Source organism: Lithobates pipiens, unplaced genomic scaffold (assembly GCF_037356315.1).
Source record: "Lithobates pipiens isolate NorthernLeopardFrog02 unplaced genomic scaffold, aLitPip1_a1.2 Scaffold_19, whole genome shotgun sequence".
Classification (NCBI taxonomy): domain Eukaryota; kingdom Metazoa; phylum Chordata; class Amphibia; order Anura; family Ranidae; genus Lithobates; species Lithobates pipiens.
In genome coordinates this window covers 577,270,787-577,295,091 of record NW_027507764.1, presented here as the reverse complement: position 1 = coordinate 577,295,091, position 24,305 = coordinate 577,270,787, and the positions used below count along the sequence as shown (strand labels likewise).

Sequence of the window (24,305 nt, the reverse complement as noted above, 5' to 3'; positions counted from 1 at the left end):
TGGTCCCAAAAATGTGTCAAAAATGTCCGATGTGTCCGCCATAATGCCGCAGTCATGATAAAATACGCTGATCGCCGCCATTTAAAATAAATAAAAAACTAAAAATGCCATAAAACTATCCCCTATTTTGTAAACGCCATAACTTTTGCGCAAACCAATCAATAAACACTTATTGCGATATTATTATTTTTTTTTAACCAAAAAATATGTAGAAGAATACGTATCGGCCTAAACTGAGGGAAAAATTATTTTTATATATTTTTGGGGGGGATATTCATTATAGCAAAAAGTAAAAACTAAAATTTTTTTCAAAATTGTCGCTCTTCTTTTTTTTTTTTTTTTTTGTTTATAGCACAAAAAAAAAAACCTGCAGAGGTGATTAAATACCACCAAAAGAGAGCTCTATTTGTGGGAAAAAAGGACGTCAAATTTTGTTTGGGAGCCACGTCGTACGACCGCGCAATTGTCAGCTAAAGCGACGCAGTGCCGAATCTCAAAAAGTGCTGTGGTCAGGAAGGGGGTAAATCCTTCCGGGGCTGAAGTGGTTATGGAAAACCTGTAATGAGATGGGTGTGGGAGCCATTAAAGCACACCCTTTATAAGAGATGTATTTCTGGCCAACTTCTAAAAATGATCTGTATCTGGCTTCAATCCTGTTGAGTCACAACGTGGTGCGAGTGTCAAAAACGTGTCAGAAGTTCTTTTCTCTCTTATTTTTTTTTTTTTTCGGTTGGTCGGTGAATGGGAATGCACTGAAGGTGAACCATCAGCAGGACAATAAGGCAACATTAAGAGACCTCAGCAGTGGCAGCCCCCATAATTTCTCTTTTGACAGGTTCCACTTTTCAATAGAAGACTTAGAAAACCGATAACTCGGCAGTGGCAACATAAATCCAAAAATGTAAATCCCAGATCGGTTCCACAACACTGTAATCTTGCCTTGTACATGACAGATTCACTTTGTTTTTCATCACCTAAATCGAGTGTTAAATACAGAGCAGCACGATACATGACAGGTGTAAAGTGAACGCATTGTTTTGTGTGATGTGTCCACAGATTTGGCAGCTGTTCCCCCCTCGTGTCACTGATGTGTGTCCAGAGATGCTTAGAAACATTACTACTTTATAATAATTAATGTGATTTATCTACAGCGCATTTAATTTTTCTATTGTTTGCAACTCTTAGCTTTTCCATACTGTGTGTGGGAGGCGTGCTGCCAGCTGTAATGAGCGGAGGACCTCCAGATGGTGGTAGGATTTAGACCCCAGATTAGATATTAATTCTTGCTTTTTTACCTTTTTTTTCCTATAGAGGAAGTATTTGCTGCCCTGGGCTTTGGCTGTCTCTGGTTGTCTGATCTCTAATGTAACTAGTGTTTGCAGAATGTTTCTGGTATATGGCTTCTTGTAGACCTAGGGAGGGCATCCATATGCTTAGTCCAGCTGCCGCCTCGTTCAGCAGTAGGACAATGAACTGGAACATTCTGCTCTAGCTGAAGAAGGGCCTGAAAAATAACATGTGCTGCTGTGATATGCAGTAGAAGCATAACTAAGCGCAAAACCATATTTTTCATGTTTTTTTTAGTTTTGATTGGAGTGGAGAGAGACTAGAAAGCTGTTAGGCTTCATTTAGGGCTCATTTATACTTGCTTCGGCTTCAACACACACCAAGGGCTATTTTTACACTTGCTTCTAAACAAGGCTTCAGGACAGGCTTTGTTAAAGTTCTCTGAACGCCAGGCAAAGCCCCTGCCACTGTTTACACCTTGCTTTTGATTCGGCTTTGCCTCCTCAAAGCCCCACAGAATCCCCACCTCCAAATCCTCATCTCGAAGCCCCACCGAAGCCTCATCTCGAAGCCCCACCGAAGCCTCATCTCGAAGCCCCACCGAAGCCTCATCTCGAAGCCCCACCGAAGCCTCATCTCGAAGCCCCACCGAAGCCTCATCTCGAAGCCCCACCGAAGCCTCATCTCGAAGCCCCACCGAAGCCTCATCTCGAAGCCCCACCGAAGCCTCATCTCGAAGCCCCACCGAAGCCTCATCTCGAAGCCCCACCGAAGCCTCATCTCGACGCCCCACCGAAGCCTCATCTCGACGCCCCACCGAAGCCTCATCTCGACGCCCCACCGAAGCCTCATCTCGACGCCCCACCGAAGCCTCATCTCGACGCCCCACCGAAGCCTCATCTCGACGCCCCACCGAAGCCTCATCTCGACTGAGGCCTCACCTTGACGCTCCAAGCAAAAGCAAGGTGTAAACAGGACTGTAAGCTAACCATTTTATTTAGTGAGGGGAGCTTTGACTAGCGTTCAGAGAGCTTTAACGAAGCGGGTCCAAATCCATGTTTGGATGCAAGTGTAAACTAGCCCTTACGGTTTGGGGGGGGCAGCAGCAAAAAATAGCCGTTTGAGATGTGTTTCTGCCAACTGTTCCCCGTAAAATGGAATTTTACCCATAACAACATGATAAAAAATAAAAGTTCTTAAGCAAGGAACATACATTCCACATTAATAATTATACTACCAAAATGAGTGTGCTGTAAATTGCCTCCAGCATTGCTCCTGTTAATTCTTTTTGGAGGCCGTCATTTTGCTGAAGTCCAGAGCCCTTGAGCACAGAAGTAAATCATAAAGCTGGACTAAACCCATTGATTTAACGGTTTTCAAAAAACACGTGCATTGAATGCTGGGTTTTCTGTCAGATTTGCTTGTGTCCTTAACCAAACTGTCAAACAATGAAATGGCTGGTGTCCTAACTGATCACATGTGCAGCACCATGGCAATTGCAGATCAAACAGAAGAAGCTTCTTTGACTGTAAAGGATGGGCAGGCTTAATTCCCCTTTAAGGCTGTCAGCAGATTGGCCTCTACAAATCTGGCAATGCCTAAAAAAAGTAGAACCACGAGCATGTGCAGAGCAGGGTGAGAGATTTGTAATATATTACATAGCTATTCCTGGAAAAGGAGCCAGCCTGAAGTCATCTAGCAGGACTTTAATTTATGACTAAAGCTCAACTTTAGGCTACTTTCGCACTGGGGCAGTGGGGGCGTTGGCGGGAAAGCGTCGCTAGCTTTAGGTGCCCTTTTCGGCCACTAGCGGGGAGAAGGGAGATTTCTGCAGCATATTCGGCAAGTACAGAATCGCAATATATATAAAATATTAAGTGGTTGGAGGGAAGCTTCAGAATGACAAAGATGTTTTTATTACAGATTACGTGAGCAGACTGCAGTTCCTCTTTAATGTTACTAATGCTAGAAAAATCAATGATGGCAGTAAATGCTATGAAAAGGTTTGGAGCCCATGGGACTCGATATGTACACATTGAGCATTATTGGTCATAGTTTCTCAGTATATCGGTCGTTATGGCTCCCACATTATCCCCCCGGTCCTCTGGGTTCCTTCCTCTTCTCTCCTTTCTCTTATGTGTACTTTAGTCATTCACATAGTATATGCGGATTATGATCCTGATTTCTGTAGCTGACCGTTGTGTCTTTTTGTGGAACATACTATATATACGCTACAGTTTAGACTCAAGGGTGTAGTGATCTTTTGTTTTCTTCCACGTCAATGTATGGATAATGTTAAGCTGTCAGATGTTACTGGTTGCAAGCCGGTTAACTATGGGGGGTTATTTCTCTCATGTCCGCTCTATTTCTGTGTCGGATTGTTTTCCGTTTCATACCTAAAATCTTTAACAAATACTTTTGAAAGTAAAAAAGTATCTAAATGACACCTGTACAAAATGATATTATGAAATGGTACCTGAATCATTCTACCAAGTTCTGCTACCATGTGGCATGCCTGTTATGGTGAAATTGCTTTAAAACCAGTGGTGGCTGGTATTCAGTATTTTGGGGTGGGTGGCAAACCAACCCACCCCCTCCATGAACAGGCCGGCCACTGTACTCGCACTTCTGCTCGCTATCCGCACCGGCTCCCGCTCATCCTGATCATTCCGGCAGCTGCTGTTAATGCTGCAATCTGCTGTTATGGGCTCTGGAGGATGGAGCCGGGAAGGTGGACATTTAAGGGCCCGTTGGTGCTTGTGCTCGTTGAGGGGCCGTCGGTGCTTGTGCTCGCCGAGGGGGGAAGACGGTGCTTGTGCTCGCCGAGGGGGGAAGACGGTGCTTGTGCTCGCCGAGGGGGGAAGACGGTGCTTGTGCTCGCCGAGGGGGGAAGACGGTGCTTGTGCTCGCCGAGGGGGGAAGACGGTGCTTGTGCTCGCCGAGGGGGGAAGACGGTGCTTGTGCTCGCCGAGGGGGGAAGACGGTGCTTGTGCTCGCCGAGGGGGGGCAGACGGTGCTTGTGCACGCCGAGGGGGGCAGACGGTGCTTGTGCACGCCGAGGGGGGCAGACGGTGCTTGTGCACGCCGAGGGGGGCAGACGGTGCTTGTGCTCGCCGAGGGGGGCAGACGGTGCTTGTGCTCGCCGAGGGGGGCAGACGGTGCTTGTGCTCGCCGAGGGGGGCAGACGGTGCTTGTGCTCGCCGAGGGGGGCAGACGGTGCTTGTGCTCGCCGAGGGGGGCAGACGGTGCTTGTGCTCGCCGAGGGGGGCAGACGGTGCTTGTGCTCGCCGAGGGGGGCAGACGGTGCTTGTGCTCGCCGAGGGGGGCAGACGGTGCTTGTGCTCGCCGAGGGGGGCAGACGGTGCTTGTGCTCGCCGAGGGGGGCAGACGGTGCTTGTGCTCGCCGAGGGGGGCAGACGGTGCTTGTGCTCGCCGAGGGGGGCAGACGGTGCTTGTGCTCGCCGAGGGGGGCAGACGGTGCTTGTGCTTGCCGAGGGGGGCAGACGGTGCTTGTGCTCGCCGAGGGGGGCAGACGGTGCTTGTGCTCGCCGAGGGGGTTGTGCTCGCCGAAGGGGTTGTGCTCGCCGAGGGGGGCCGTCGGTGCTTGTGCTCGCCGAGGGGGGCCGTCGGTGCTTGTGCTCGCCGAGGGGGGCCGTCGGTGCTCGCGCTCAAAGAGGAAGTTGGTCCTGAGACCCGATTTGGCCGTGAGTTCTAAGACTCCCTGGCCAATCAGGGTTTCAGGACCTGCTCTCTGATTGGCCGGGAGTAGACGCAGGAAGACATTAGAGGGTATTTGCTAATGTCACACAACTGGGTGGGCTCATGGTGCAGAGCACTGAACCCTGAGCCCTCCTTTTTTTTTTTTTTTAAACCAATTCGAGCCTCAGGATCTAATCATGTGCTTCAAGAAAAACCCATTGAAGTCCTTGCATGCGTCCGGCGCTCTGCATATAGATTAGGGGCTGGGCGCATGGATTAAGGGGGCGGCCGTCACTGTTCGGAACGCAGACGATCGTGTCTCAGCTGTACGTTATCATCTTTGTTCGAGGTCAGTTTGGTGTATTCTGAAAATGACATTGATTCTCATGTTCAGAGATTAGTATTCCTTCAAGAACAACTTTCCAAAATGTTTAACCAACATCCTTTAGGCTCCGTGTGTATTAGGACCAAGTTAGATTTAGAAGAGACAGAAATTAAGGCTGGTTGGGATGATGATCTCAAGAGAGGGCCTAGGGGACATTGCAGACGTAATGACCAGGTTGCATGTGAGCGGACCAGGGCAATGATATGAGGAATGGGGTGGAGATAAGTTCAGGGACACAGACCGATTGATACTTTGTGGAAGGAATACAGAAAATCGCATCAAAAAAATATATTCACAGAACCAAACTGTACACTATTCACAGAAATGAGACCTGCCACGTTACTTCAAAGTGTTGGCTAATTCTTTGCTTTGCTTGTGTCAGTTTGTTTTATAGTGATCGTTCATTGGTTCCCCTAACAATCGTTTTTTTTGTCTTCCCTTGCAGAATATGATAGACACCTAGCATCGAACAAGACTATGGCTGCGGCTTACCTGGATCCCAACCTGAATCATGCACCCAGCTCAAACGCCAAGTCCCGCCTGAGCACCGGCATGGAGCGCTCACCGGGTGCCATCGAGCGAGTGCTGAAAGTCTTCCATTACTTTGAAACAAACAGTGAGCCAGCGACATGGGCCAGCAATATCCGGCACGGGGACGCCACAGACGTCAGGGTGAGTGTGGCCTCTTCTGGATCTACAGAACTCAAGTCTAAACACAAATCTTTTTATAGCTATAAATCTGTAAATCTTTCTACATGGTTTCATCTCCAAGCAAAATCTAGTAACGATATTTGTATAGGTTGATCAGGTTTTGGTTATACTTGGCAAATTACTTAAAGTATAACTAAAGGCAAAACTTTTATTTTTTTAATTTTCTGAATTTGAACACCTGACCCGTTCATGTTGCTGTCTGTGTCCCCATTAGGGAGATTCCCCCTCTCTACTTGTTCTGTTTACCATTATCATTGAAAGTGAAAGTAAAGGAAATTCACAAATTTTGGGTTGTCCCCAGAAAAGTAAGAGGGGAAATCTTCCATTGGGGATACTAGTTCTGGTGACCTGGGGGCTCCCCAAGGAATTCCCTTAATTTGCAGAGATTTCCTCTCGCTTCCTGTTTAGCTATGGGACAGGAAGTGAAGGTAAAACCTCTGCAATGGGACACAGATGGCAAAAAAAATTTGACAGGGGTTATAACCGTTCCTTACTTTATACAAAATAAATAAAAAATAAAAAATGTGTCTATAGTTCTACTTTTAACCACTTCAGCCCTGAAAGATTTGGCGTCTAAATGACCAGGCCATTTTTTGCAATTCAGCACTGCGTCATTTTGACAATTGGGTGGTCGTGTGACGTTGCACCCAAACAAAATTGACGTCCTTTTTCCCCCACAAATAGAGATTTCTTTTGTTGGTATTTGATCATTTTTTGCGCTATAAACGAAAAAGGGCGACGATTTTGAGAAAAAAAAAACGCAATATTTTGTACTTTTTGCTATAATAAATTACCCCCCCGCCTTTTTCAGTTTAGGCTGATTTATATATTCTTCTACCTATTTTTGGTAAAAAAAAAATCACAATAAGCGTATATTGATTGGTTCGCGCAAAAGTTATAGCGTCTACAAAATAGGGGATAGATTTATAGCATTTTTATTATTTATTTTAATAGTAATGGCGGCAGTCTGCGATTATTATCGGGACTACGACATGGCGGACACATCGGACACTTTTTTGACACATTTTTGGGACCATTGATATTAATACAGCGATCAGTGCTATAAAAATGCACTGATTACTGTGAAAATGTCACTGGTAGGGAAGGGGCTAACACTAGGGGGTGATCAAGGGGTTAACTGTGTTTCCTTTGTTTGTTTCTAACTCTAGGGGGGAGGGGGACTGACCTAGAGGAAATGACAGATTGTGATTCCTAGCTGTTAGGAACTCACGATCTGTCTCTCCTCACAGAACAGAACAGGGATTTGTGTGTTTAAACACACACATGTCCCTGTTCTGCCTCTCGTGCTCGTGGCCGGCGGTCACCGTGACCGGCGGCCATGAGCATCGGCACAGGAGCCGCTTACAAGAGCCGACGTATAGCTACGACAGATCGTGGGATCGTGCCGACCTGCCACAGTATAATGACGGCGGCTGGTCAGCAAGCCGTTAAAAGTATATTTCCACTTTTGCAGCCAAGCTGGGATAACACCAATTTTTGAATTTGTTACATGTCCCTATTTACATAGCAAAGCTTAAAGCGGTTCTGCACCGAAAAAAATAAAATATCAAAAGCCAGCAGCTACTAATATTGCAGCTGCTGACTTTTAATAAATTGACACTAAAGGCCCATACACACGGTCGGACTTTTTGACAACAAACATGCAAATTAGCTGTTTTGGAGCAACATCCGACTGTGTGTACGCTCCATCGGACAAACTTTTTCTGTTTTCATCGGACTTTTGTTGGCTGTGCGAAACTTTCTGGCAACAAAAGTCCGATGGAGCAAAGTCCGACCGTGTGTATGCAAAAGCATCGGACTTTTGTACAAGGTACAAACACGCATGCTCAGAACCAGTGCAAAAGATCAGACTACAATACAGAAGTTGACCAAAGGTGGCGCTGGAGTCATTGAACGTCCTCTTTTGAAGCGGCGTCAGTACGTTGTGACGTCATTACGTTCGTGTTTGTTGTCAAAAAGTCCGACCGTGTGTATGCAATACAAACTTGTGGACCACGCCCTTTGTACAAAAGTCCACGGAAAAGTTTGTACAAAGTCCGACCGTGTGTATGGGGCTTTACCTGTCCCAGGGTCCAGCGATGTCTGCTGCAGATGACGAGCGATCGCTCGTCTCTCTGCTGCCCCTCCTCTGTCAGGGAATCAGGAAGTGAAGCGTTGCGGCTTCACTGCCCGGTTCCCTACTGCGCATGCGCGAGTCGCGCTGCGCGTCTCTTCTGGTCCCCGCTGTGTCCTGGGAACTGTGTGTTTCCCAGAACACAACGGGGGTTGGGGCATCTGCGGCGGTCTGTCCCGGAAGTGGGTGCAGATACCAGGATTATCCAGGTAACTGCACCCCCCTCCCCCCTGAAAGGTGGCGATTGTGGCACCGGAGGGGGGGAGGGATCAGATTAGCGGAACTTCCATTTTTCCACTGGAGAACCGCTTTAAAAATAAAAATGTTTGCTTACCTTTTTTTTTTGTTTTTGTTTTTTTAGATGCTCTATTCCAGGGGTAGGAAACCTCGGCCCTCCAGCTGTTTTGAAACTACAAGTCCCATGAGACCTTGCAAGACCCTGACAATCGCAGGCTCCTAGGGGCAGAGGCATGATGGGATTTGTAGTTTCACCACAGATAGAGTGCTGAGGTTGCCTACCCCTGCTCTATTCTGTATCCTCCAGCAAGGAAAAGAAAAATGCTACATGGCTCTTTATCAGGGTGCTGGGCAGCTTTCTCATAACTAAACCTGTCCTTTGTAGCCAGATCTGCATTATCAGATGTAACTGTCCATAAAAAGATTTAAAGGTTTACGAGCTTGGTTTCTTGCATTGTATGTTAATGAGGACATTGTTAACAAAAAAAAAACTTGCAAATGTAAGAAATAAAAAAATAAAATAAAAAAAAAATATATATAAAAAAAAAAAAAAAGGAGCATGCTGTGTAGATGGGAACACATAAAAGACCCATAGTGGGGTATTTTACAGATTTGACTGCAAAAGTGTTAATAAGCTTCAAGACTTCACTTTAAGAACCGAGCCTCTTTTTAACGCTTGTTGTTAAAATGAGGTTCTTTTTTTGGTAAAAAAATTACTTAGAACCCCCAAACGTGTGATATATGTGAATACACATATATATATATATATATATATATATATATATATATATATATATAGAGAGCGATAGAGGTGTGTGTGTGTATGTATGTATATATATATATATATATATATATATATATAGAGAGAGAGAGAGATATATGTATTTTTCTTTTTTTTACTTAAAAATAAGACAACAGTAACATTAGCCCAATTTTTTATTTTTTTTATTGTGAAAGATAATGTTACATCAAGTAAATTGATACCCAACATGTCATATTTCAAAATTGCACTCCGGCTCGTGGAATGGCGACAAACTTTGACCCTTAAAAAAAATCTCTATAGGTGACGTTTAAAAATTTCTACAGGTTACCAGTTTTGAGTTAGAGGAGGTCTTTTGCTAGAATTATTGCTCTTGCTCCACGAACGATGGCAGCGTTACCTCACATGTGGGGTTTGAACCCATTTAAGGGCCCTTTAAATGTGAGATCTGGGTTCAAAAAGACCTGCAGATCTCACATTTACACTTAAATGCAATAAAAAAAAAAATTCAATGTAATTAATTTTTTTGCATAAAAAAAAAAGGTGACGTTTGAAATCGCTTCCACCATCGAATGTTATGGAATGCAATTTTTTGTGATACGGCACTACGTTACTTTTATTGGTGATTGCGCAGTTGGATGACACTACCCAAATCTAATTTTTGTCCCCAACCCCCCCCCCCCCCCCCAAATAGAGCTTTCTTTTGGTGGTATTTGATCATCTCCGCATGTGCCCCAGACCCGCAAGTGTCCGATAACGTACTAGGTACCGGACCTGCAGCACTGCCACTTTGCCACCGCTATACCAGAAAAAAAAAAAAGAGAACACTAGGGACATTATCTTCTAAAATGTCTGCCCAGCTCCTCCATTCATAGATGCTGATAGTGCAAGTTATATATGAATGGAGGAGGGGCAGAGGATTGAAAGGTCCCACCCCCTTCATTCAAAGATCCTGTTTCATTCATAGAAGTTGTAGAACGGTTTCTATGAATGGAGGAGGTGGGTGGAAAGGGGGCACATAGTTGGGCACTCTTGATGACAGCCCGGGGCCGTTATCTCCCTGCCGAAGATTATGAAGGCGGGGTGGGGGGGTTGGGTGTTGGTAGTATTGGAGGCGAAAGGAAGACACATCTCACAGATGGTAAGTAATGTCACTTATGCCTATTCTTTATTTTTTTTAACAAAACTTCGGTTTTAGTGCCCAAACTCCTAACGCATGTTTTTGTTTCCTTTTTGGTTAGAAGAAAATAAAATTTGTCCTTTTTTCTTTTTATTTTATTTATATATTTTTTGCTCATTTCCTGTCTCTCTGGCAGCCTGTAGCTGCAGGACAAGAAATGAGGTGAACAGTTGTCACCGGGACAGGAAGTCGCAGACCATAATAATTATAACCTGACAGATGTTCTAACCTACTCCATTATACTTCAGAGCTAGGAAGGTGAAATCTGGCACTTTTCAGACTGTTGTCTGGGTTTATTTTCAGCAGTGTCCTTGGCGTTTGATACAATTAGTACGATGTGCTGGATGTCTGCCCTGTCATCATCTTCTACTTGTTGAGCTGAATTCCTGTCTGATTTTACCGCACTGTACAGTATTCTGTCTGAGGTGCAGCGCACCGTTGGATATTTTGTAATGCACATGTTTTATGGTGCAGATACCATTTATTTTCTTTGGGTCAACCCATCCAGCAGACATATTTTGTTTTTGGTAGCTGCTGTACTAATTCTGATGTCCCTGAAAACCACTTAAAATCAATTGAAATACATTTATGTGAATCATTTAGGTTTAATTCCCACTGACCCCCCAATGTAAGGAACATTCTTCTCACTGATCACCAATGTAAGGAACATTCTTCCCACTGATCACCAATGTAAGGAACATTCTTCCCACTGATCACCATTGTAAGGAACATTCTTCTCACTGATCACCAATGTAAGGAGCATTCTTCCCACTGAACACCAATGTAAGGGACATTCTTCCCACTGATCACCAATGTAAGGAGCATTCTTCCCACTGATCACCATTGTAAGGAACATTCTTCTCACTGATCACCAATGTAAGGAGCATTCTTCCCACTGAACACCAATGTAAGGGACATTCTTCTCACTGATCACCAATGTAAGGAACATTCTTCCCACTGATCACCAATGTAAGGAACATTCTTCCCACTGATCACCAATGTAAGGAACATTCTTCTCACTGATCACCAATGTAAGGAGCATTCTTCCCACTGATCACCAATGTAAGGAGCATTCTTCCCACTGATCACCAATGTAAGGAGCATTCTTCCCACTGATCACCAATGTAAGGAGCATTCTTCCAACTGATCACCAATGTAAGGAACATTCTTCTCACTGATCACCAATGTAAGGAACATTCTTCCCACTGATCACCAATGTAAGGAGCATTCTTCCCACTGATCACCAATGTAAGGAGCATTCTTCCAACTGATCACCAATGTAAGGAACATTCTTCTCACTGATCACCAATGTAAGGAGCATTCTTCCCACTGATCACCAATGTAAGGAGCATTCTTCCAACTGATCACCAATGTAAGGAACATTCTTCTCACTGATCACCAATGTAAGGAACATTCTTCCCACTGATCACCAATGTAAGGAGTATAGTAAGATATAGTAATATAGAAATTCTTGTCAGGGGCTCCCTAAACCTTAAAAGGGTTCCTCTGTGTTTAAAAGGTTGAGAGAGTCTGCTCTATGCTCTTCTAGTTTGTCCTGCTGTGTAGGTAATATAATGTTTTATGCAAAATATTAATTCATGCAAAACTGGATACAATGGAGTTTTTGTTGCCCCACACATGTGTAGACCGTGACCCATTAATAATTGAACAAAGGCGGCCAGTCAGTTCACAGATCTGCTCTTGTCAGAGGAGCCCGAGGCTTTAATATTATTGGGTCGTAAGGAAAAGCAACTTTTCTTCATCCTTTCGCTTATGTTGCTGATTAGGAAGTGGAAGGTGAGAGCTGATTGGTTGTCAGTAGTAACACAATTATTTCTTAGTCATGAGATACACGATCACTGCTGTACAAGTCATTTGCTAGAATAGAGGTTCGGCATCAATTAGGCAGAACTTCAGGAATTTTTCTATTTTTTAGGTTTATTGTAAATGCCACACATCAAATACGTTACCTCTAATGATGACTATCCTATCCCCAGATCGCTGCTGTTTACTGTACAAATCAGTCCACTGATACTGGATAGATCACACAGCGCTGATCTTCCAGTGCTCCCAATTGGGGGGAGGGGTTTGGGCTCTCATACAGGGAAGGATTCTGTATAACCTGACCCCCCCCCTCGTCCATTTACAGAATGACCAGCATACTGTAAACCAAATACAAGGTGTTTTGTGAATGGAAGAGGGGAAAGGAAAGGGTGAATGATAGGATACACAAGACATCACTAAGATTTAAGTAAGTAGCATGCCTCTTGTTTTTAGACCATTAATTCACAACCCTTTTTTTTTTTTTACATGGAGGAACCCTGGAAATAACTTTCCGGTCTCCGGGAACCCCTGCTTATAATTACTATATCTACAACTTCCTGTACATGAGTGTGATGGTCGTAGGGAAGAATGTTTCTCACATTTGTGGTCATTGGGAAGAATGACCCCTTTACAGGCAGCTATAAAGAATATTGGTGTCAATAGGAACTTCTCTAAGAAGCTGAGATTCCTCGTCGCTCAGGGAACCCCCGGCAACCTCCTGGATGACAGGCTGATTTAAAGCATGTTTGCTGATCCCAGCGTGCAGATTTCTGGGTCGTTTTTACTAACATTGGACAACAGGGTGCCGATGGTGTACAATCGCAGGTTGTAGTCTTAAGAAGTTTTACAATTTTTGCACTCGTAGTTATACTGTTATTAGCAAATTCAAATAATATAAAATAATTTATGAGATTATTGGGCCAATTACAGTACATTTATAAGTGCGTATATTTTGATTAACTGGCGCATACACAAAACATATTCAGTCCCAAGCATGCACATCACACCTCAGGCTTCAGTGCATGCGCTTCACACCTCGGATGGGCCCCAGTGCATGCACATCACACCTCGGATGGGCCCCAGTGCATGCATATCACACCTCGGATGGGCCCCAGTGCATGCACATCACACCTCGGATGGGCCCCAGTGCATGCACATCACACCTCGGATGGGCCCCAGTGCATGCACATCACACCTCGGATGGGCCCCAGTGCATGCACATCACACCTCGGATGGGCCCCAGTGCATTGCACTTTGTGGACATGCTGGCGGGTGGGTTTTTGTTACACAACATGCCGATGTCCTCAGCCATCAGCAGGCTTTCAGTGATGCCAGGAACGAGCGTGCCCTCTTAGGAGGGTACACACTATTGTCATTGGGCACATCAGAGGAGGGGAATATCTTCTATGAAGCCTGACAAAAGGTTATAACCCTTCCACACCCCAATATTAGCAGGCGTTTCTGTGCCTGTAAACCTTAAGAATATGTTCCTAAAGGTGAGCTTGGCTTTTTAACAATGTACTTCTCTACTTTGTTTCTTTTTGATCTGAAGTATACAATACAATACAAAACAAAGTATTTTGTTTGTATGCCTGTTCATTAAGAGCAAGAAATACCTTTTTAATCCTGCCAGAAACCCAGGAATGTATAAGAAAATGTATTAGGACTACTGAATGCCTCCCTCCAGTTGTAATGGCGATGGTGCTCCGTAGTTATAACAAGCTTTCTGCCCTGAGGTGACAACACTGCTACCCCAAAGATTAGTGAATTGGCATTTTCACCCCATGACAGGAAAGTGTCACTGGCAGGGAAAAGCTGGGGAAAAAATGAAGAAGAAGAAGAAAAAAAAATGCAGCCACCACAAATGTTGACGGGTAAATGGCAATATACTACCCCCCCTTCAGTCTATTATGAATTCTTCTGCTAGACTAATACACCTCAATAATTGATCCGTGACTGCTGCTCCTCTCTGCCAATCCCTTCTCTGGCTTCCCCTCCCCACCGTGTAAAATTCTAAATGCTAACCATAACATACACAGCCACCCACAACATCGTCTCAATCTACATCACCAACCTCATCTGCAGATATCGCCCAAATCGTCCCCTCCGCTCCTCCCAGGACCTCCTGCTCTCTAGCTCCTTTGTTACCTCCTCTTATTCTCACCTCCAGGACTTCTCCAGAGCCTCTCCCATCCTCTGGAACTCCCTGCCCCAGTATGACCAATCAGTCGTTTACCCTGTCCACCTTTAGGAGATCCATGAGAACTCATTTATTCAGGGAAGCCTATCCCACACCCACCTAACAACAACTGTCCCAGAGCCACCCCCATCAAATCATTCTCTGCAGCTATTACCTGTTGTACCACCTCCCCCTCCCTTTAGAATGTAAACTCTACGAGCCAGGCCCTCCTGTCCCTTCTGTATTGAACTGTACTGTAATTGTGCTGTCCCCCCCCCCCCACTCTACATTGTAAAGCGCCGTGTAAACTGTTGGTGCCATATAAATCGTGAATAATAATAATACTATTTTTGTGCTATTGGGGTCAGATATGCATGCTTTAATATACTGTATATACTTCAAGTTAAATAATATTTATATCCTTCTTTTTTTTTTTTGAACACTACATTATGTTACATTCTTATGTTCTATCTATTAATCTATTTATGGATCTCTCAATCTGTCTATTGATTTATCAGTCTGTCGATGGATCTCTGTTACATTCCCAATGAGGAAATGGAGCAGTTGACCTGTCGGCCCCAGCGGAATGGCAGAGGGAGGATTGTTGCTTCTTGTTGAAAAACTGGGCCCGGCTGTAAATTTAGTGGGAGGTGGCACTATTGTTTTATAGCAATGCAAAATTAAAGAGGCAGTCTTTTTTTTCTCTCTTTCCAGGGTATAATCCAGAAAATAGTGGACAGTCACAAAGTGAAGTGCGTGGCCTCGTACGGAATACGGTTGAGTCACCTGCGCTCCGAGGAGGTCCATTGGCTGCACCCGGATATGGGCGTGTCTCATGTGAGAGAAAATTACGAGCAGGCTCATCCGCCTGATGAGTGGAAGTAAGTTAAATGGTCCTCTACCCCCTGATTGCGCTGCAAAAACCTTTAATAACATATAATGTAAAATTGCTTAAAATATTATAAACCCTGGACCAGAATAGATAAATACGTATTTGGTAAAGTTGAATAAAGCAGCCCATCTAGTTCTGTGTGTCAATAGTAAATCCCATAACCCTGTATGTTGCAATCGTTAAGATGCCCATCTAATTAAAAAATAAAATACAATTTTAAACTATTGACGCTCCCCCCCTGATACCACTGCTTGTGGAAGGGAATTCCACATCCTTACCGCTCTGACAGTAAAGAATCCTCTATGTGGTTCAAGGTTAAACTGCTTCTTCAGGTTCAATGAATAGCCGTGTGTCTTTTGAACCACTTCAGTCCCGGAAGAATTTACCCCCTTCCTGACCGGAGCACTTTTTTGCGATTTGGCACTGCGTCGCTTTAACTGACAATTGCGCAGTCCCAAACAAAATCAACGTCCTTTTTTTTCCCCCCACAAATAGAGCTTTCTTTTGGTGGTATTTGATCACCCCTGCGGTTTTTATTTTTTGCGCTATAAACAAAAAAGAGAGGGACAATTTTAAAAAAGACGGCATTATTTTTTACTTTTTGTTATAATAAATATCCCCCAAAAATATATAAAAAAAACTTTTTTTCCCCTCAGTTTAGGCCGATACGTATTCTACATATTTTTGGTAAAAATAAAAAATCGCAATAAGCAATTATTGATTGGTTTGCGCAAAAGTTAAAGCGTTTACAAAACAGGGGATTGTTTTATGGCATTTTTATTAATTTTTTTTTTTTTAAATGGCGGTGATTAGCGATTTTTTTCGTGACTGACATTATGGCGGACACATTGGACGTTTTTGATACATTTTTGGGACCATTGTCATTTATACAGCAATCAGTGCTATACAAATGCACTGATTCCTGTGTAAATGGCACTGGCAGTGAAGGGGTTAACCACTAGGTGGCAGTGTAGGGGTTAAGTGTGTCCTAGGGGAGTGTTTCTAACTGTAGGGGTTGTAGCTGTGTGTGACACGTCACTGATCTCTGCTCCTTTGACAGGGAGCAGAGATCAGTGACACTGTCACTAGGCAGAACGGGGGGATGCTTGTTTAGCATGTCCCCGTTCTTCCTCCCTGTGAGACTATCGCGGTTATCCCAGCGGCGATCGAGTCTGTGGGACCCGAGACCCGACTCATGGAGCTTGGCGCCCGCTGGCTGCCTCTTAAAGGGCAACGTTTAATGGTGGTTGTATTTCGTCATACCTGAGATCCTCCAGTCCCTTTTGTTCGTTTTGTTGCCCTTCTCTGAACTTTTTCCAGTTCCAGCACATCCTTCTTGAGGACTGGTGCCCAGAACTGGACGGCATACTCCAGATGCGGTCGGACCAGAGTCTTGTGGAGTGGGAGTATTATGGTTTTATCTCTGCAGTGAATACCCTTATTAATGCATGCCAATGTTCTGTTGGCTTTGCTTGCTGCAGCTTGGCATTGCTGAGCCTATCATCTACTAGGACCCCCCAGGTCCTTTTCCATCCTAAATTCCCCCAGAGGTTCCCCACCTAGTGAGTAACTTGTGTTTGCATTTTAGCCTCCAAATGCATTACTTTACATTTTTCAATATTAAACCTCATTTGTCATATAGTTGTCCAACCCATTATTTTTTATTATGCTGTGCTTTGTATCATCGACAAACACTAAGATTGAGCTATTTATCCCATCCTCTATATCATTTAGGGATAATTTAAACCAAATTGGTCCCAGGACAGATTCTTGGGGTACCCCACTTACCACACCCGACCATTCTCTTTTAGCAGCCCTGATTGCGCTCTTACACTTCTTATTGCTTTCCTTTTAGCTTTGGAATGCTGACAATGACCCCTCAGCCTTCTATTTTTTGAAGGCCTTTTTTTTTCTCTTGTTATATGCATTTTTACGTTCTACTTTAGCCACCCAGGTTTAATCTTGGCGCTCTTATATGTATTGCCCACTGGAATACATTCCACTGCAAACACAGAATATCGGTATCAACACAGGTTATAAGACAGATGCCTTAGCCCAAGCAACATAATTCCAGCAATTTAACACCCCCCCCCCCCCCCAATCTCCAGGTAGCCCAGGTGCTGCATAAAGCCACCCATATGTATAAATTACTGTACTCTGGCATACACCAGCACTTGCGTAAATATTTGTAAAGTGTACAGATGTATTCCGTGAGTAGAACATTTTGTATTCTTGTGTGAATGCTCCCATGTGCTGTACAGACCAAAGCATTTAAAGTGTTTCTATAGCCTAAAGGTTTTTTACCTTAATGCATTCTCTGCAGTGTGCTGCTCCCCCCGCCACCCCCCCCCCTTATACTTACCTGAGCCCAATCCCGATCCAGCAATGTGCATGAGTGCAGCGGCTCTCATAGCTTTCTCTCTCTCCATTGGCTCAGAGACAGCAGCAGAAGGGATATACCTTGTGTTTAAAGTAAAACTCCAGGCAAAACCTAACTAGTCTTAAAAATGCTTCCTCCCTCCCTCCTAATATAATTTTTCACTAACCTGTATAAGAAAGATCTGTAAACATACCTATTTTCAGGCTGCTCTTGTCCGGTCAGATAAACACGCTCCCCTGTCTCAGCCAGCAGCGGCTGCAGGGGAGAGGAACACGCACCAACATTGGATGAGCCATAGGATCCTGTGGGTGACCTTACCATTTCCAGGCATTAGCAGCCGTTGTTGAGCGCTTCCTCCTCTCTTGCAGTCAGTGCTGGCTGACCCAGGGAGGATCATGTGACCTTTTGGACACACCTGATCACAAATTGGGGTAAAGAGCCAATCACAACTGCTCAGTCCACTCACAACTGATGACAATGTAAACAGGATTTGCCGGTTATCCATCGTAAGTCGACTCCTCGCGCTGACAGCGCGTGAGGAGAGCCGGTAAGCGGCAATCCACACAGGGGACGTCTACACTGATGATCAGGGCACTGGTCACCGGTGTTCGTATTATAAGTGCAGCCCCAACAGTGCCCATCAGTGCCACCTCATCAGCGCACTTCAATGAAGAAGAAAAATTACTTATTTTTTTTTTTTTTTTTAACTTACAGGCAGTGAAAGGAAATCACTCCAAAGTTAGGATAATCCGCTCTTGGCTGTCGTCGAAAAGGATTGGTATTCCCCCCTTATTCCTAGTCACAACTCAATATTTTGGATTTTCTTTCACTTTTTTGGTCACTAGAATAACTAGAGAGGGTTAATCTAGCCCCCCCCCCCCCCCCCCCCCAAAATAGAGACATGGCAATAAAAACCTGACAGGGGTTATAACTCTTCACCACTTTATCCAGAACAAAAAAAAAAATTTTTAACAAGCATAAACACACTAAGAAGGGGCCTGCACTGTTTATGGGCATCATGGCCTGCTGCACTGCTTAAAACATGTGTTCAGTGTGATGCACTGCAGCGCAGGTCTGTTTGTTTACACTGTATAGGTGCATTGGGGCACCAATCAGAATAGACAATGCAAGTTTTTTTTTTTTTTACATGTTTGCCACACACAGAGGAGTGTTTGGTTCAGGGTAAAGCATCACTCGTCCTTTGCAGAACCTGAACCCCCCTGACTTCTGAACCGTTGCTCTGGGCGCTGTGAAGCAGCACAGGGGGTGTCCTTTCTAGAATACAGCGTCCAGGTAGGTTTTACCTTTTATTAAAAACACAGCTGATCTGTGAACAATTCCAACCTGGCGATGCCCGCTGGAGAGCAAAATTAATCCTTTCCATGTGATAGAGATTTAATCTGAAAAAGCTTTTTCATTCTCTAGTCTGTCTTATGCAAATCTGTATTTTAAGTTGCACAAATCCCCCAACAAACACGAGCACTTATCTGCATTTGCCGATTCTTCATGCCAAGCGAGGAAATGAAAATGCACAGCAGATAGTGGTAGACGGTTCTGTGTGTTCGCTGTAATTAGATTGATCTGGGACTGTAATGTTTCATATTAATGAATGTCTGACTCGTTCTTGGCAAGAGGAATGGCGATAGGGGGTGGCAGGGCTGTATTAATATTATGTCCTTCGTGTTGGAAGCAGATGGTAAAAAACAAGGTTGTAAATTCTGACTGAATGTAAAAAAAATACCACACTTCCATTCTTCTTTATGCTTTAATGTTATGATAACAGAGCGAGAAAATAAAATATGTAAAGCGAATTGATTTACTGTGCGGTAAAATGCAAGGTCTGTTTATTACATCGTAGCTCCCTTCCCATTTTACAAATTGAGACGATAAAGCTGGTACTGCCTGTGGATAAAAAGTTAGGATGGTCTCGTACCCGAGTTGACGAGAGGGCTTTTCCTTACCCCTCCTGTCCCTACACCCCCTGGAATTTGTGACAGGGTGTAGCAAGACAAAGGACTTCAGTGACTTGTGACCAGACCTTCTTCCTGATTATCCTTTTGTTTTGACCCCATGTTCCCTCCTGACTCTACTTGATCTTGATCTCCTGTTGCTGACCTTGGCTTGTTTTCTGTCTCTATTTCCAGCCTGCTGTTTTTGTACTGGCCTGGCCTCTGACCTTGATTCTGCCTTCCAAATTGTTACCTCTTCTGGTTGTTGGTGACTTGTATAGACTATGGCTTTGATTTGCCATATCTGAGAGCTCTTGTGCTCCATCTGTGTGACCGTATTCTGCACACGTTCAAGTCCTGCACTCCAGCAGTATCCAGACCTACTACAGGCACTATGCCACTCTTTCGGGGTTATTTACTAAAAGCAAATAGACTGTGCACTTTGCAAAGTGCAGTTGCCCTCTGCAAGAGCAGTTGCTCCAGAGCTTAGTAAATGAGGGAGAGCTCTGCTAACTTCCATCGTCCAATCATGTGCAAGCAAAAATTTTTGTTTCTTTTATTTTTCTTGCATGTGTTGGGTATTCTTTGTAACATGAAGCGTTGCCTCATTTACTAAAGTCTGGAGCAATTGCACTTGCAGAGTGCAACTGCACTTTGCAAGGTGCACAGTCTGTTTTCCTTTAGTAAACCAGCCCCAAAGGATGCCATAGTGCCTGTAGTAGGTCTGGATGCCATGGACAGTCAGTTGACAGTGGATACTGCTGGAATGCTGTGGATGCAGGACTTGAATGTGTGCAGAATACGGTCACACAGATGGAGAGCAGGAGCTCTCAGATATGGGAAATCAAAGCCATAGTCTATACGAGTCACCAACAACCAGGCAGAAGAGGTACCAATTTGGAAGGCAGAATGGAGGTCAGGAGCCAGGCCAGGGTTCGGTATAAGATGAGCGGAAGTACAAAAACAGCAGGCTGAGGATAGAGACAAAACACAAGCCAAGGTCAGCAACAGGAGATCAGGATCAAGTAGAGTGAGGAAGGCATATGGGGTCAAAACAAAGGATAATCAGGGCGAAGGTCTGGCCACAAGTCACTGAAGCTGACAACCACTAAGCAATTCTCTTTATTTCTGCTATGCCTGGTACACACAAAAGGTTTTTTTTTTTTCAGTTTTTTTTTCTTGTTTTCAACCCAGCGTGATGAATGGAAAAAAAAAAAAAACTGAAGTGCTTGGGAGGAACCGCTGTACTATCTGTGTGCGCAGCCCATAGCATTATTAGCAGAGTAGTGATTGGTGTCAGTATTGCAGTAGACTGTCGGTTGTTTTTATTTTTATTATTTTTTTTTATACAAATTCTTTAGGGGCCTTGTTGGGAGTTTTGGTTGAAATATGAAGGTTCTATAGTTTACTGTGCTTCAATTAAGAATGAACACAGGAGTGATTGGTACAGATCACTAACTGTGTTCATTCATCCATCCTGAAACATCCCCTGCAGCAGCCGGCGGTGGGGGGGGGGGGGGGTTGGGTTGGGTTGGCAGCACTGCAGGGGGGAGATGGGAGATGCCAGAAAATTGTTGGCACGGCTCAGGATGACCCTGTGCGCACACCTATGGCTAGGACATCTGTCTATCAATCTCCCACACTGAGCTATTGTGTTCTGACATGGGGAACACACCGTTTAGCGCTCTCAGACTTTGTCTGAGAGCGCTGATCAACAGACCTTTTTTGGTCATGCCCAATCGACAGAAGCCAGCAGAACGACCGGCTTCTGTACACACGGGCGGACTGTCATCCTGTGTATATTAGGTGCCTTTTGCTTTTTACTGGCAGCAGTGTTATTCGTTTAACGGTCCCTTTTTTTTAAAGAGCACGCTAAAATTCAAAATGTAATAACTTTATCAGGCTGAGTATTAGAAGGGCTTTGGTGGAAGTCAGGTCGCACACAATCGACATAACACACACGTTAATTTTAAGAGAGAAGTTTCAGGAAAAAAAATTACATTTTAAATAAGGAACTTTGTAGCGAAATAAGGGTCAGTGCCCATCTGCAGCCTCGCCATTGCCACCAGTGCAGCCTGATTGATGCCCATCTGCAGCCTACAGGGGACAGGGAGGGGGCGGGACGAGAGCCGACAGATTACATACAGTGAGAATCTCCTATGATAGACAGAACACTGGTCCAATGGCGGCCCAGGAGACGGGACTTCCTATTACAGAGGCCGCCAAGTAAACAGGAGATTCTCACTGTATGTAATATGACGGCGGTTATCCCCCCTCCCTGTCCCCTCCCTGTCCCCTCCGAGGCAGCTAAAATTGAATTATTGGCGTATAACACGCACACGCTATTTGTTCCCAATTTTCAGGGTGAAAAAGTGTGTGTTATATGCCAATAAATACAGTAACTGTGATGTCTCTGGTAACACCATATATTGTAAAAACATGTCATGTTCTATGGCGTTCATGTTGATTTGTTTCTGCTTTTTCAGGTATGAGCTGAGGATTCGTTATTTGCCCAAAGTATTTGTCAACCAATTCGCAGAGGATAAACCGACCTTAAATTTCTTCTATCAGCAGGTAGGTGACCTCTGGAGGGGGAGGGGGGGGGATGAATTATGTATGGAACGGTAAACTCTGCAGATCGCTACTCTGCAGTGCGTTTAGTAGGGCGCCATTGCCTGGAGCGAAGTAGGCTTGTGTATTCAATGCGACCTTTCAGTTAATAGAAAACCAGCCTGTTCTGTAGGTGTATCTCTGCTTTTCACGCACTACCTCATCTGTTTTCCTGTGCAGCAGACACTTTGCCATTTCCTTTCTAAAGGGATGAGAGAGATAAAAAGAAATCTGCTGGAGATTCTGTAATGGGGAACTAGCTCCTTAACTTTCTGAGGATATTGAGAAATTATGGATGATCCCCCACCTGATCATTTATTGTATTGAGCGATACAATTAAAGAGGAACTTCTTTTTTTTATTTTTTATTTATTTTGCAACCACAAATACTGTATCTGCTAAATCTTTAAAATCAGGCTCTTATCAGTGCCTGGAGTCCAGTGCCATCTTCCTAAAGCCAGTTTTTCTAACGGCTGCTTGTCCATGGTGCTGCCATTTTGATTATGGGAGATGGCTACCAGAGGAACCACAGCCCACTCACATTGTGAATGGTCCTGCAGCCTTCTGGGACATGTGATGTGTCCTGAGGAGGCTGCAGGAGGGGAGGGGGGGGCAGGACAAAGGGATGTTATCTCCGCCTAGGCACGGATTGCGGGAGCAGGTACTGGTTAGAATCAGTATTCGCTGGCCTCCCATAGCTACATATACTTCCCAACACCTCCCTCAACCTTCCCCTCCACCACCACTCTTTTTGGACAGGGATAAAAGTAGTGTAAGCTAGACGTGTGCATTCGTTTTCGTCCGATTTTGTCCAATTGCATTTTTGTCCGAATTTCAGGTATTTTCATTTTCGTTTTGACAAACTATAACGAACGTGCAGAATCCGAAAAACAAAACATCTAACATAAATAAATGCTTTATTTTTGTTTTCGTTGTTAGAACAGTTAGATTTAGAATAGGAGATTCGATGGGACTCTGACGATAACAATCTGGTCTATTGAACCTGTGGTTGAATGTGCCTAACCTTACCTCTGTTAGTCCAAGATTATAGAGAAAAGATTCGACATAGAGAGAAAAGATTCGACATAGAGAGAAAAGATTCAACATAGAGAGAAAAGATTCGACATAGAGAGAAAAGATTCGACCTAGAGAGAAAAGATTCGACCTAGAGAGAAAAGATTCGACCTAGAGAGAAAAGATTCGACATAGAGAGAAAAGATTCGACATAGAGAGAAAAGATTCGACATAGAGAGAAAAGATTCGACATAGAGAGAAAAGATTCGACATAGAGAGAAAAGATTCGACATAGAGAGAGAGAAAAGATTCGACATAGAGAGAGAGAAAAGATTTGACATAGAGAGAGAGAAAAGATTTGACATAGAGAGAAAAGATTTGACATAGAGAGAAAAGATTTGACATAGAGGGAAAAGATTTGACATAGAGAGAAAAGGGAAAAGATTTGACATAGAGAGAAAAGGGAAAAGATTTGACATAGAGAGAAAAGGGAAAAGATTTGACCTAGAGAGAAAAGATTTGACCTAGAGAGAAAAGATTCGACCTAGAGAGAAAAGATTCGACCTAGAGAGAAAAGATTCGACCTAGAGAGAAAAGATTCGACCTAGAGAGAAAAGATTCGACCTAGAGAGAAAAGATTTGAAATAGAGAGAAAAGATTCTGGAATTGGGTGGGGGAAGTAAAATAAAAATAATGATGATGGTGAATGTTATTGGCTGATTGTAACCAAAGAGGAGGAGCAGTAAAGTAGCTAGAAGTAAGTACACCCGTACAGCTTTCACTTACGATTGCTAGCAGAGAGAGACGCACACACTGAATCATTTCAGAAGACAGTCAATCTTAGCTGGTCCATTTGAATTGTCACTTGTCAGAGAACCCAAATTATTATTAAGCATAAGCACAGCAGCAGAACAATAGTGAAGCAAGCTACAGTGCAACTTAGCTTTTTCCTAATATTCTGCTGCTATTGTGTTAGTGTGAGAACCTTATAGTGATACTAGTGTTACTGCTAGTGTTGTTGTGATAGCCTCAGAGGCTGCCTGTGTTGTGGGGTGGGGATTTATT

At 44.1% G+C, this 24,305-nt stretch overlaps 1 protein-coding gene across 21 annotated transcripts in view; it reads left to right on the top strand.

The window, feature by feature from the left end:
* PTK2 (protein tyrosine kinase 2) overlaps positions 1-24,305 on the top strand; it is a 549,666-nt gene that overhangs the window by 207,478 nt on the left and 317,883 nt on the right. For all 21 annotated transcript variants that reach the window (XM_077493396.1, XM_077493389.1, XM_077493392.1 and 18 more), the window contains 3 exons: positions 5,817-6,043; positions 15,111-15,277; positions 22,104-22,191. In XM_077493396.1, the coding sequence (XP_077349522.1) occupies positions 5,849-6,043; positions 15,111-15,277; positions 22,104-22,191 (450 nt within the window). In that variant the 5' untranslated portion in view covers positions 5,817-5,848. The remainder of the gene's footprint in view (positions 1-5,816; positions 6,044-15,110; positions 15,278-22,103; positions 22,192-24,305) is intronic.